Source organism: Camarhynchus parvulus, chromosome 5 (assembly GCF_901933205.1).
Source record: "Camarhynchus parvulus chromosome 5, STF_HiC, whole genome shotgun sequence".
NCBI lineage: Eukaryota > Metazoa > Chordata > Aves > Passeriformes > Thraupidae > Camarhynchus > Camarhynchus parvulus.
In genome coordinates, this window is record NC_044575.1 from 26,462,345 (window position 1) to 26,476,666 (window position 14,322).

The following is a 14,322-nucleotide window of genomic DNA, read 5'->3' on the forward strand; positions in this document are numbered from 1 at the left end:
TCAGTGTTCAGCTTTTATTTACAAGAAGTCTGAGATGTATGTATACAGCAAGATTTACTGAACTCCTCAAGGAGGTTCACAATTAGATGAGCAAAGCAGATGCAACAGCAGCATATAATGACTCAACAGCTTGGTGACTGGTGTAAAGATTCTGAAGTCACATATAGATTGGCAGCTTTGTAGACCAGGTCTGAAGAGAATATGTCAGTTATAGGAGAAGTGGTAGAGATCCTGTTTGACAGCCATGAGTAAGCCAGGAACTCCTCGGCTACCCCCAAGTCTTGAAGAAAACACCACACTAGGAATGGCATCTTTGGATGATGGGTGGGGAGAAGGGATGGTTCTAAGCAGATGAGTATCTTGGAGACTCCAGATTCGGGTGTAGCAATCCTGACCAACTGGGAGGAAAGCAAAATCCAACATTTCACAAAAAGGACTTTACATGGTTCTGCAATATTATCACCACAGAAGCAGGAGGGCTATGGAGAAAACACTCTGAATATTTTTACACCCACACGAGGCAAAGTGCTTATCCATAATTTACAAAACAAAAAATTTACACTGAATACTACAAGAGTGGGAAAAATGTACATTTCCTATTAGGTAATTAAAGGTACAGTAAATTAGCTTTTCCCTTTATCAAGCTCCTAAGCCAAAAAAGGGAGAAAAATTCAGTCACATTAAAAATTCTTATTATTCCACCACACTGATATATCCAAGGAAAGGAGGTCACTGTCTTTACAGTGTGACTTTATGAAGCTTGGCTACACTATAAGGGTTTTGTTTCATCTATTGCTATTTTTCCTGCCCTCACCCAGAATATAGTAATACAAAAATCTGAGTGTAACTGGGAGTATTCAAAATGAATGAGTGGTATAAACAGTTTACAAGGAGTCAGGCTCACATGACAATTCTTCAGTCCATCACCACATTCTCCACTTTAGCACCAGCTAAAGATATGCAGTCTCTATATAAAGTTATCACCAAGTCTCCTGTTTACATGTTGTTTCCCTGAATTTTGAAATCAAGTATTTTCTGCTCTACTTTTGAGACATATTGTGGAAAGGATAATAGGACTTTTGCAGGACGCAGCAGATTAAGCTGTAGCACCTCACAGGATTGATTACAGTAGATATGCATCCATAACATAATTTTCATAGTATATTACAGTATGTTTAAGGCTAAGTTTTTTCTGAATTTTAAAGAATTAAGTTTATAGCTTCTAACAGCTGTACCTAAGAAACACCCCTCAGGCTTAAGAAAATCACTACCATACACTATACAAACAGAGAGGGGAAAAAGTCAACGTACCTGCTATAAGAAGTCCTTCCTCCTCATTTACATGCAAAGGGAGAAGAGCATATTCATTGTGGTGACCTTTGTACTGTTTCACACACTTTGCTGTTCTTAGGTCCCACAGTTTTATCTGCAAGTTGAAGAAATTGTTTGAGAGAGGATACATTAAAGTAGAGAGCACACCAAGGTTGGATGTGTTGAAGCATGCCCAGAGGAGGGCCATGAAGATGATCAGCGGGCTAGAGGACCTCTCTTGTGGAGACAGGCTGAGAGAATTCAGCCTGCAAAAGCAGCCTCCTCCTGAAGGAGGCTACAAGAGAGCCAGAGAGGGTCAACTTATAAGGGTATGTAGTGATAGGACAAGGGGGAATGGCTTTAAACAGAGAAGGGTCGGTTCAGATTAAATATTAGGAAGCTCTTTAATGTGAAGGTGGTGAGTGACTAAAACAAGCTGCCCAGAGAAGCTGTGGATGCCCCATCCCTGGAAGTGTTCAAGACCAGGTTGGATGAAGGTCTAACGGAAAGCGTCCCTGCCTATGACAGGGGGCTGGAACCAGATGATCTTTAAGTTTCCATCCAACCCAAATCATTCTGTGATAAATAACGGGCTCTGGAAGAAGACCCATAAATGGAACTACCACCCAGTTCCATACTACATACTAAGAGCAGACATCTGTCCTTGGGAGTGGGATAAGTACCTGTGAATTCCCAGATACTGAAAGGAACAGAATATCCTAAACACAACAAAAGCATACCTTTCCAGCCATATCTGCTGCCATCAGGTAATGTTCAGCCTCCATAAGGTGAATAGATGTAACTGCTGAGCCATGGAAGAGACGAATTGCTTTCCAGCTCTGCCCCTTGCGGTTACGTTGGCGTACATCAATGCTGAAAATCTCACCCGAACGGCAGCCATTGTACAGCACTGGGGTCTGGGAGAATCCCAGAGAAAGGAGCATACTGTGTAACATCTGCAAGGGTCTTACAAGTTACACAGACAGAGCCTCTGTCATGCTTTTGTCTAGTTGTCAAATTATTTTAACAGATGCATTAAGAAGCAGAATTTTAATTACACAGTAAAGCATTTTTCAGCAAATTCATTAAGCTCCATTTAAACCTCAGCTATTTACTTTAGCTCTAAAAGTTTGCCTAGGTAAGCAGGAACTCAGTCTAACATAACAGCAAAACAGAAACTGGAATTCTCATATTCCTCATATTTTATCATCCTAATTCTTTGTGAACAAGTCCATTGATATTTTATAGGGACTTTCTCCTTCTTGATGGAGGCAATACACTGAGTGTTACTAGAATGAGGTTATTTGCCAAAACCAAAACAATTTTACATGTTATTACTGTGCTCTTTGTACTTCCTTGTCTTTTAACCTCTGTAATCTTAACAAAAATTGCCCCTGTTGCCACAGTTTGAAATCAGATAATATTTTTGTTGCTATTCAATTGTGTGTGAGCATCAGACCCCATCAGTTCTGCTGTGGAACAGCCACCCAACAGCAGCTGTCATCACAGCCTTATGTACAGCATGAGGAATCCTGCCCCAAAGAGAATAAAGAGCCCACCAATGAAGAAGTGCTCTGAAAAAATGGTGTCTGGTTCTCCCTACCTGTGTGGCAAACTGCTGTGCCAGGACATCACTACTGGTTCCAAATGTCTGACGATGCCCTGTCACTACATTGGTCACAAGAACTCGTCGTGTCAGGCCTAAGGAAGACAGATGATATTAGTTTAGCTGTAATTTGTGTAGCAGCTGGGAGATGGATAGAAGAAGTCTTTCCCACTGAGACAGAGGGGGTTGCTAGCCTTGCAGATAGATCACCTGTGCTAAAGCAGTTATCTGCTTGGGGATTCAGGCACCAAGCACAGGACCAGGCAGTGGATATCTTGAAACTGCACAGCATTCCAGGTCGATCTCCTACAACACAGGAGCAACACATGAAGTGTTCATAAAATGTTAGGACAGGATGATAACTCAGAAAGGTTCTTAGATTGCCACATTTCTTGTAACATTTCAGTCTGAAGCAGAGGAAGTGTTACCCAGTTAGTGTCCTTTTGGTACTCAAGAGACAAGGAAACAGAAATCGAAGTTCATGACTGTAAGTGGGACTCCTACAGTCTATGTTAATAGATGATATTGAGAGACTGTGAAATTTATTCAGTAGTCAGAGGGCTCACCATGGCAGGAAAGAGGAAAGTAACACTTGCCTTATAGCACTGAGTAAGCCATTTTTAAAAGATGAGTGGGCTAGAAATACAAAACATTTACTTCATAAACTATAGATTAGCCAAAGCCTAACCTGTACTATGCCTGCTTATTTTTACAAAAATGATTAAGTAATAAAACCCTAGATTTGACTCTTACTCATGCAGCCCCTGCACAGAATTTATGCCAATTAGCAGACTACATCCTTAGTTTTCACTTCCTTCATGCACATCACACATACATCTGTCATGTAGCACAGGTGACATGAACAAGAATGGATGGATAACATAGTTTTAGACAGGCTAAGTTCTACTTTTCTCCTGGCATCTACTCAGCAAGGCTCCCACAAAACACCTCTTTAGGAGAGTGAAGGAAATCAAATCTGGAAATACCTGAACAGTCAATAGGATATACTAGACAAGAGGACTTTGGTGGAACTTAACAGCAGCTAATTATGGTGAAGGGCTTAAAATCTTTCACAGAGCAACTGGGTATGCTGGCCTAGTAGCCATCCACCCTCAGTGACTCTTCATTCAAGTTCATGCTGACTATGCAAATTTTTTAATGGCTGCATATATAGTAAGACATTAAATTTTTAAAATTAGTCCATTACTCTTATCTATCACAGATTTCCTCTGTATAAATTTAACTGATCATGTTTGAATGGAAGCCAGATTAGAGCACTGTACTCTGTGACTTGAAGAAGCATAATTCTAACATCTATCAAGAAGGTCCAATTAATTAAGTCCTGCCCCCAAGAACATTCAACACAATAGATCAGCTACAGCCAGACTTAGGACGTGGTACTCTCCCAGTCAGTCAAGTTTCCATACAACTGGAGCTTGTACAAGGAGCTCTGGGCCGAGATATTTACCAGCTTTACACCTTTGATTTATGCACTGAGCATTCCTGAGCAGCTGCTATGAGAAGGGATTCTGCAGTGGCTCTGGACATTCTATAAGGAAATGTAAGTATTTGCTGTGTGCAGCCTCTGCATATTAATTACAGGCCAAGCTTCTCATGAAAAATCTCAAGTGTTTACTTTACAAGTGAGGTGTTCTCCTGCCCAAGTACTGCAGCAGCTAAAAATAAACTAAGGCTCTGAATACTGCTTGCTAATTAAGTCTCAAATTCTTTCATCAACATTTCACTTTTTAAGCTGTTTTAATCTTACAGGAATACAACAGTCTCACCAACTACTGAAAAAGAACGCTAAAATAACCTTTCATTTGTGCTCTCTCCATATAATTGCTACCAAAACTTGGAGACAAAAATCCAACAGAAACACTCTACCTGGGTTAGTGCTGCTGAACAATGATGCTGGAAGCAGACTGGCACAGCCTGGTGTTTCTGCAATTCCCATGAGACACAGCTTGCTGAAGTGAGTTAAGGAAAACTGATTTCTCCCTAGAACAGAACAGGCTGCCTAATATTTATAAATGGGAAAAGCAAGATGCCCTGACACAGCTGCAGCTCACAACACTTTTCCTCGAGACCTCTGATGTGCTTTACAGTTTACAACTAAGCTGTGACACTTCACTTCTTTCATAGGAATGAGCTAGGAAGAACTCAAATTCTTGCTTGTGTATTTTCACTACCAGAAAGATAAGACAGTACTGTTGTATCTTACTAGTGATAGGAAAAATAAAAAATAATCATGGCCTATATAGATCATTCTCACTTTTTCATGTTGATGACACTGCATTAATATAGATCTGTTTTTTATGGAGGTTAATTGGAAAAATGGGAGGCAAGGAAAATTCACTTTAGATAACACTTAAATATTTAATGAAGACTATACCAGGTACAAATAGAATTTGAAAGCTGCATTTCAAGTTCAGTGGGGTAAATCTGTAACTCAACTGGGGGAAAACACAAACCCACCAAAATAAGTGATCCTGAACAGATCCCCAACTGTGTGCACACCTGGTGAGCTCCTGCCCCTGATGGGCTGGTCTGGAATTGCCTGGCTTTTCACACAGGCCATTCCATACTTTTCTGTGTAATTTCTTTTGGCACTTTATAACACACCTGTTGTCTGCCATCTCCTATGTCAGAATTCAGTTTTTTTTCCCCTACTCTTCTGGGCTCTGCACTGTTCATTACTGCTTCCTCTACTGTATCTATTGGACTCTTCAAGTCAGACCTGCAGAACATGCTCTGAAAGTTGCAGGTGATGCTACTGAATTGCTCCCATTCTCCTCTCACCCCTACCAATACAGGGATGGTTTTAAACACAAATGAACCATCCCACTTTCAAAAAGGTTCACTTCAGAAAAAGGTTGTTGCCTTAACGCTCTGCTCCTGTTCTTTTGCCTCAGCCAATTTCCAAACATCATATAATTTTGGATATGGCATTTATATACACTGTTAATGAAGTGGGAATTCTCCACGGCAGAAAACATGGTCTTTCATTTAACATTAACATGGGAACAATTCTACATTTATCTGTAACAGAATCATACATCTGCCTCAGAAATTCCAATATATTTTGATTTTCTTTATTTCTGCTGTTTTCCAGAAAACTTATCTTCTGGGGGAACTACAGAAGAGGTATTCCTTAAATTAGTTTTTCTGTGAAGCATGATGCAGACTTGTAAAACCTGAATGACAATTCTGATTTTTTTTTTAAAGGATATAAAACATGAGAATCTGGATGAGTCAGTGATGCCCAGCACACAGAGTTCACCTTCAGAGAGAAGAAGACATACTACTTTTGTGATCTGTAATTCAATTAAGGAAAGATTATTTCCATGCAAAAATGACATAAAATTAGGCACTGGGCACAACTCCTCAGCCCCCTAAATAACTCAGTAATGGGGCACAAGCATTTCAGCTTCATACTCATAACAACAGAACAGCATTAAGAAGTCTGACCAAACACAGACTAAAGCACCAAGTACATCTTATTCAAGAGACCATCCCTGACAGAACCTGAACATGAAGAAATCATGAAAACCTGTTTTAAATACGCCTCATATTTAAAGGAGGATAAACACAGTTTAAGGGAAAACTTTAAGGATAAACACAGTTTCCCAAAATTGTTTTTAAGAAAGAAGCATGCAAATCTTGGTAGTTTTGATAGCCAAACTTCAGTTTTGCTAACTACAGTCGAAGTCTAAAGTAATCACTATCCTTGGAAGCTGGTACTTCTATGTAGTCCTCCATTCCAATTGTAGTGTAACATTCCTGACAACTATTACTGGTACTGACCGCTTTCAGGTTTACTGTGGTTCTGTATTTACCCAAGTTTCACATCTCTAGATTCTTCCATTCTCTTCTCCTAGCCCCTTCCTGAACCCTTATGGCACTTCCACCTGAACCTCCCAAGACCAGCGTTCTGAGAAAGCAACCACCAAAGGAAGGAGGAACAGAAAGCAGTACTTTGCGGTTTGTGAAGTAGAGGTTGTCATACATCTCCACAGTGAGAGACTCCTTCCCCAAACCGCCGAGATTGATGATACCATATTTACATCCTCCATGCTCTACATCGTTCACAGTGAATATTCGTTCACAAGCAACATCTGCCTGCAAAATAAAAGCTTACCGGTCACACTCACTGGAAACTTACAGGAAAAACAGCTTGAGGAGTTGCATTAAGTCTAAAATGAAACAACACATTAATTCTGATCCCTTTAACACCATCTGCTTTCCATTCACCTCTAAAATCAGTGGCCAACTCCTTTTAAATGCATGCAGGGAAAAAATGGGGATAAGAAAAGGATTCAGTCCTTGGCTTACAATAAATGATCTTTCCAATGTTAACAATTCTATACACTTACACTGTTTCTGAGTCCCTTCTGGCTTCAGCTATCTATGCAGTGCTCTGTTTACAAGGCCAGGAGCTGGTCCTGGAGAGCTTCCTATATAGTCTATGAAAGATCATGAAATGTAAAGTGATTACTGATGTTTACTTAGATTCTCTGAACCACAGGCTTTGCCACTCCCAAAATTCTCCTCTTTCATTTTTTCTTCTTCTTCTTGATCCTCTCCACTCCTCCTCCCAGCCCCACAATAATGATCCACTCAACTTCTACTTACTTCCAAGAGAACATGTTGATCAGATTAAAAAAACCAAAAAACAACCAACAAAAAATGCTTTCCTATCCCACCTTTTTTATAATTTTCCTTTGTAAGAAAGGAACAGCCTCTCCCTACCTGTTAAGGTTACTGAGCACAGATTTTAAGAACTGACAGAGAAGGAATAACATATCTTTAAAAGCTACATTTGACCTGTGTGATTTGATTACAAGAGCCTGAATTTTCACTGAAGACAGGCTCTCTTTATCCTAAAGACTTATCATTTCTCATAACATACCACAATGATTTTAAAATTGTTGGTTCCAGTAACTGAGGAATCCGGACTGTGAATTTCTATCTTCCTCCTCTGCATGCAGTTCACTTTCAGTTCATGGACTAGCCTGCAAAAGCAGGTAGGAGGGTGAGGGGGTTGAAGAGAGAATTCAGGTAAGCCTAAATTTAATGCATATGAAAAGAATTCTGGCCAGGATATAGAATGCTTCTCAATCACTGAAGAGAAAATACCTGAATAACTAGCATGCTGAAATTTAACTTGCATAACTTATGAATATGTGCATCTTCCACATGCATGGAATTTCATCCCACTGTTTTGAACCCCAGCACATCTTTAGTTTAGAACAGCAAGTTACTAACTTAACTTGCCTTCTGCTGTTCTCATGGGGGGCAAGGGAATGGTCATGTCTGTTGAAAGGACTTACGCTAAAAAAGCTGCGCTATACTCATAAAGTACAATGTGACAAAACAGCATATCAATATACATACATAAAATGAACTTCTTTTGAAGTCAAATTGGGAAACAACTTCCTCATTTGAATTCTCAACATTTTAGTAATCTGATTATTACAGAATATAACCTTTTTCCTGGCTTTAAGAAATATGTTCCTCCTCATCCCAATGAAACAGTAAGAAATCCAAGAAAACCTGACAGAAACAGTTGCACTAACAGCAGAACTTGGCACTGCAAACAGAAGATAAATCAAATCACTGTACCTGCAATAACTTGTGGGGGTGAGCGAACCCAGCTGCCTTTTCTGTAACAGCACAGATGAGTTCAGTCCAGCCCTTGTTGTTTTCTGGAAGAGAGTAACATGGAACTGTACTCAGTTATTTACTTGCTTAAGATTCAAACATGGCTGTGGGTCTTTGATGTTTGGGATGTTTAGAAAACTACTTCTTCTAGCCTACACACATTAAAATTTTCAGAACATATAAAACACATTCCAGCACCATCTCCCCGATCTACTACAGTAAGTAGACAAGAATATACTCCTGTGAGATGTGGAGTGCTTCTGTAAATACAGAACCTGGAGAAAAAATATGATACCCCAACAGCCATTGTCTTCACTCTACATAATCAGCAGTACCACCTGGAGGTGTAAAATCACCTTCTGGTTTCATGACAACACCTCAAATTCTTCTTATACACCAAAATCTTTTATCGCAATGAGACTGATATTAAACATGCAGTCTTACTGTTCCATTCCATTTCCATTCCCCCCACAGCACTGGGGTTGGCACTAGATGAACTTTAAGGTCCTTTCCAACCCAAGTCATTCTGTGATTCCATTCCACGATTTACAAACCTTTTAGAATTTAATGCAAACACCTTCTGAGGAGATCAAGGGATAGAGTATTTAGCAGAATTACGGAGTAAGAAATCTTTTTGGTAATGGTCAGACAAAGCAAGTGTTTGAGAGTCAAAATGTTCTTTACACTGAAGACCTAGTTGGAGAACTTCATTGCTTAAGAAAAAGAACGCTGTTCACTTCTTCCAAATGATAGCATATAAGCTGAGCTGTTATTTGTAAAATTGTAAGACATGTTTTTCAGGTAATGAAAAAGCATCCTTGTTAGATATTTTACCCACATTACAAACATGCAGCATCAGCATTAATTTCACTGTAAAACTTTATGAAGAAAAGCACACAGGCTTTCCAGACATAAACATACGACCTGCCTTGATTTTAACTGTCAAAAAAAGTTCTTCAAGAAAAAGCTTTCCACCAACTATGATTAGTATTGTTTCTTCAAGGTCCAGGAATATGATAAATAAATTTATTAAAAATGTGAAAAACTTGTAAATCAAGACCCTGCTTTGCCAATTCAAGGCAGGAACTTGAAACCTGGCATCCAATATCCTGACTCAAGTGTAACTGTCGGGACAACTGCAATTCCCTGCAATTCCAAGCACAGTTTCTCTGTCTTTATAGATTTTTTTGTTTGTAATGACTTGACTTCATTCCTGTGTGGAAAAGCCGAACAAAAGGCTTCAAGGACTTCATTCTTAGCAGAAAAAGAAATTGTCTGAACTTTAAGTCTTTGATTTATATTCTGTCCTGGGCCAGAGTACAATAAAGCCTAATTGCAATCTTTTTCAAAACATACCTGATGCTGTTTTTCTTCCTCTTCTAAGAGTCTCAGTCTTTTGCACTCCATTGCCTTGTGCTGAATGCTGTCCTTGGTGAGTGGGTTGTGGTTATTATGCCCAGGAAGCAGGCGAAAATAGCGGTTCTTTTCTGGGTCATAATAAAATCCTGGCAGTTCTTCAGTGGGGGAGACATGGGGGAGAAAAAGTGGCAAAATCAGATGGATAGCTAAGTTTGTTTATTGCTCTTTGATATTCCATGTCTTCATATGAATGTGAGAGTTGTGAGACCCAAAGCTCTAGCTCCCAGTACGTCCCAAGCATGATACACAGAGTGGGAACAGACGAGCAAATTACAGGAGAAAAAACAAGGTTATCTGTAGCTCTTACACAGCTACAGAAGGCATGTCACCACTGATCAAGAGGAAATTCAGACCAATCAGAAAAGCACAAAAGAAAGGTTCTGTTGCAGAACAAAAATGGTCTTTCGTTATAAATAAATCACGAGGGGACATTCTTAGTTAAAAGACTTGGAAGGACAGCAAAAAAAATTACAATGAGGTATCAAATAAACTCAAATAAAGTGATTCACTTCCCAGAACAAGACACTTTTTCTTCAGCACACAGGAGAGATTTAGATAAAATCAAGAGTACATTTGGCTCCTTCCAAAGATAAACTGGGACGAGAAACACTCAATTTTAGTGCTTCACTGTCTGTGTGAATGCAGAGGCAGACAAGTAAAATACTATGACATTTAAAATACTTTGACAGATTGTCTCAAAACAAAGAAATTTATTCAGAGGCAATTGTTAACATTTCATTTCAAGAGTTTTTATTTAAAACTTTATTTACTACCAGAAATTTCATTTCAAGTATCCTCTTTTTGCAGCTGCTTACCATTCAGCTCCTTGTCTGCATCTTTTAGGTTTCAGCTTAGCCACAACTGACCAAAACTTTTTCAGGTCAGTGAAAATAAGAAGTTAGTCAATGAATCAGTAAAGTTTATAAAAGCACACTACATTTAGTAGTTACACAGTAACTACACAGGAATAAATGTCTTGCAGGATACATCTCCTAGCATGTTCACAACACAAAACAGTGATATACAAAAACCATCTCTTTAAACTCAAGTGTTGTTCCAGGACTCTCCTGTTGTACAGAAGTGTATGTTCACACTGGCTTAGTTTTTGCTAGCATTGTTTAATGAGTCAGGAAACCAGAATGTAAACAGGACATCTTTCTCAACAGCACTGCTACTTCATCATTTGTTGTAAATGAACAAGTATTTAGCCAGAGTCTATTTATTACAGACTACAAAGTACACTGAAGGCACCAAGAGACACACCACACAAGAGACACCCCACAAAGTGGTGGATTCTTGTGTTCAGTTACTCAGTCTTTTGAAAGGCGCAAGCTATAATTTTTTATATACTCTCTTATTTTATTTGCTTCCTTAGCAGTTAATTTTCTTCCTAAAGCAGCATTTCTGGAGGGAAAAAGAATTGCATTTTTTCAGTTTATATCAACTTGGCTAAGCACACAAGTTTTCAAAAACGAGAAGCATTTGTGGGCCTGAAAGTGATTTGGCTCTGTTCTCTAGATCCTTACTTACTACATCTTTTTGTATCACCTGATGTTACTTTTCTCCACAAACTTTACTGTTTGTATGGTTCCTGTCACACCAGATTATTAATACAGCTACTACTACTTTTTTCATACAATCAGCACATAGGAACTGACTTTTGACCTATAAACACCATCTCTTACCTGGTGCTACAGAGCTCTGCGCTGAACTGGATGAAGAAGGATCCTCATTGCTGCTGGGACCTGCATTGACAGGGGTCTGTGGCTCTTCTTGTTCCAGACTAAAAAAATAGCATTGCTTTCAAGATAGGCTCACAATTGCCGCACACATCTTTCCCACAAAGAGACTAGAAAGCAGATTGTTACTGACATCAATGGAATACCATTATGCAGTGCTCTGATAGCATATTCTGCATATCACCATACATAAAACTATGAAAATAAAACAGTGAAAAATATTAAGCTTAAAAATTTCTCAAGAACATTACTGATACCAGCCTTAAAGTACTTGCTAATACATTAGAGGTTGCTGTTGATTCTGCAAGTGCCTCTAACTTTTTTTAGCACAAGATTAACTGGGCGATTGTACATTAAACAAACAGCCCACTCCTGAAAGCATGCAAGTCTTCACAGCACAAAACGAGAGACAGTGTAGGTAAAACACTGATGTCAGGTCAGAAATGTTTTGTCATTCTCTCCATAACAAGAATTTCACTGATGAGGTTTAGAAACATGCAAAATAAACAAAAGTTTAAAAGTTTACTTACCATGCTTTCAAATATTCAGGAAAATTCCAAGAAAAGCCTCTGCTTTTCTAACAAACATTACTGGGGGTAACTGCAGCTTTCCTTTTTTCAAACTAATATACATGAGCATATTCAATATTCATGAGCAAATTTCCACTAGGATGTTTTCTGAATCACCTGTACAATTCTTACTTATTACATGTCATCTTAAAAGCAATAGGTGAAGCTGTTTTGCAAGAGCCATAATTTATTGAAAAGAAAATGACAAAGACACTCTAATACCAGCTCTACTGCGGTTTGATTATACAACTCTGAAAACAGTTAAAGGACACAACAGGTATACCAGGGGAAAAACACCCCAGATCACATCCAAGCACTTAACTTTAAAGCTCTGTAAGAAAACTCTTTTAATTCTGCTCACTGAAGCAGTGTCCATTTGCATTTCTAAGTTTTCTTACACAAGTACAACTAGTGTGGCAACCCATACATGTGTCTCTTTTCCTAAAAATAGGTTAAAAAAAAAAAACACCTTGGTATATTAAAGCAAAGCATTAGCGCTGCAAGAGGCACTAAGGAAAGAACAGGGGAATGAAAAAGCAACCATAAAACCAGCTCAAATATAGGCAACTGTAGGTTATAAAATATAAAACGTGTTTTCTGAAAGGATCAGTTTTCAAGGCAGGTATAATTCCTGAGACCTCATTTCATTTTCCTCATCTGTTAGATGTGATAATACCACATTACTTACCATGCTTTCAAACATTCAGGAAGATCCTTTAATGACAGATTTTACACCAGTAGACTCAAGATTAAAATAAACAGGCAGGTAGAATTAAGTGATTATATTTTTCTTCCCTGAACCATCTCTGCATATCGATGAAAGGTTTATGGATAATGCATAGCTGAAAGGACTGGCTCATGGAACTGTATCTCAGTTTAAAATCAGTGTACAGTAGTGAACACACAATAAACTTCCAGGAATCAGCACAATTCCACTCCCGGTAGAGATGACAGACGTACCAGAAGTACTTACTGTCTACTAGATCTTCAGGTGGCAACCCTCTCGGTTCCAGAAAGTCACCATTCTACACACTTAATTAGGCAAAAGATCCATCGGCTTAGCCCATCTAAGCACAAGCTGCCTGTACTTGCCTTTGGGCGCGGTTGTTGTGACCGGGTCTCCTGTGCCGGTGGGGCTGGTGGCCGCGCTTGTGACTGCTCCACCCACGCCTCTCCTTGCCTCGACGGTAGTTCCTCCGCATTTCTCCTCTTAAAGCAAACATACACACGTATCTCACCCCTACTTGCCTGGAACGGCTCAGCACTCAAGACAAGTCTCTTAATGCGGCCTCTTTTCGAACACTTTCAACCTGTAACGACCAGGCCGGCCGACAGCCCGCAGCACAGACGGTCTCCTACGCCTGTGGACTTCCCCACTAGTCCCGGACCAGCTCCGCGGCTCAGCCCGCAGCGCTGAAGCCAAAACCCCAAAGGCAGAAGGTCAATGATAACCAAGCGTCCCCCACCGCCTCCCTGCGCCCTCCCGTCCCTCACCGCGCCGGGCCCACGCCAGCCCCGCCGCGTCCGCGCTGCCGCCAGCGCCCCGCCTACGCCCGCAGGGACGCCTCTCACTGGTGCTCAGCAGCGCCCGCCACTTGACGGACAGCTCTCCCGTCCAACAGCAAGAGGTCTGGCAGGCGCGTGCGCCGCGCGGGGGCGGGGCTGGGCTGAGTGCAGGCGGATGGCGCGGGGTGCGGCGCTGAGGGCGTGGAGGGTGTGGGCTGGCAGGGGCTCTTAGCTCGGCAGGGACGAATGCGGGGCGGATGGGGTTGCTTACGCGGTAGGGAGGCAACGTAGGGCAGAGGTAGCCTGGGGTTTGCTGGAGGTGGCGTGCTTCGAGGGGACACCGAAAGGGCATCTCCTCTTATGTTGCTGGCTCCCTCAAAGCCATCATTTGGCTGTGGGTGGGTAGGGGCTGTTAAAACAGCTCTGAATTTATCAAGAATTCAGAAGCGATAATGTCTTGAAAGTGACTCTCCGGGCTGAGGCCCCTTGGTGCTTAATTTTTTTTCTT

The 14,322-nt window shown here is 40.4% G+C and overlaps 1 protein-coding gene across 4 annotated transcripts; it reads right to left on the minus strand.

Moving 5' to 3' along the window:
- DCAF4 (DDB1 and CUL4 associated factor 4) lies at nt 1–13,862 on the minus strand. 4 transcript variants are annotated; one of them, XM_030949023.1, is made up of 14 exons: nt 13,803–13,862; nt 13,401–13,517; nt 11,686–11,783; nt 9,938–10,095; nt 8,543–8,625; nt 7,830–7,932; nt 6,896–7,039; nt 6,151–6,200; nt 4,805–4,884; nt 3,128–3,223; nt 2,915–3,012; nt 2,052–2,228; nt 1,312–1,426; nt 1–398 (listed from the first exon to the last, which is right to left on the minus strand). In XM_030949023.1, exons 2-14 carry the CDS (start codon nt 13,508–13,510, stop codon nt 205–207), a joined length of 1,506 nt encoding a protein of 501 aa, XP_030804883.1. In that variant the 5' UTR covers nt 13,511–13,517; nt 13,803–13,862; the 3' UTR covers nt 1–204. The 4 variants fall into 4 exon arrangements, with proteins under 4 accessions (XP_030804883.1, XP_030804882.1, XP_030804884.1 ...); XM_030949022.1 differs by lacking the exon at nt 13,803–13,862 and having other exon boundaries at nt 13,401–13,798; XM_030949024.1 differs by lacking the exon at nt 13,803–13,862 and having other exon boundaries at nt 13,282–13,408.
- Nucleotides 13,863–14,322: the final 460 nt, after the last annotated feature.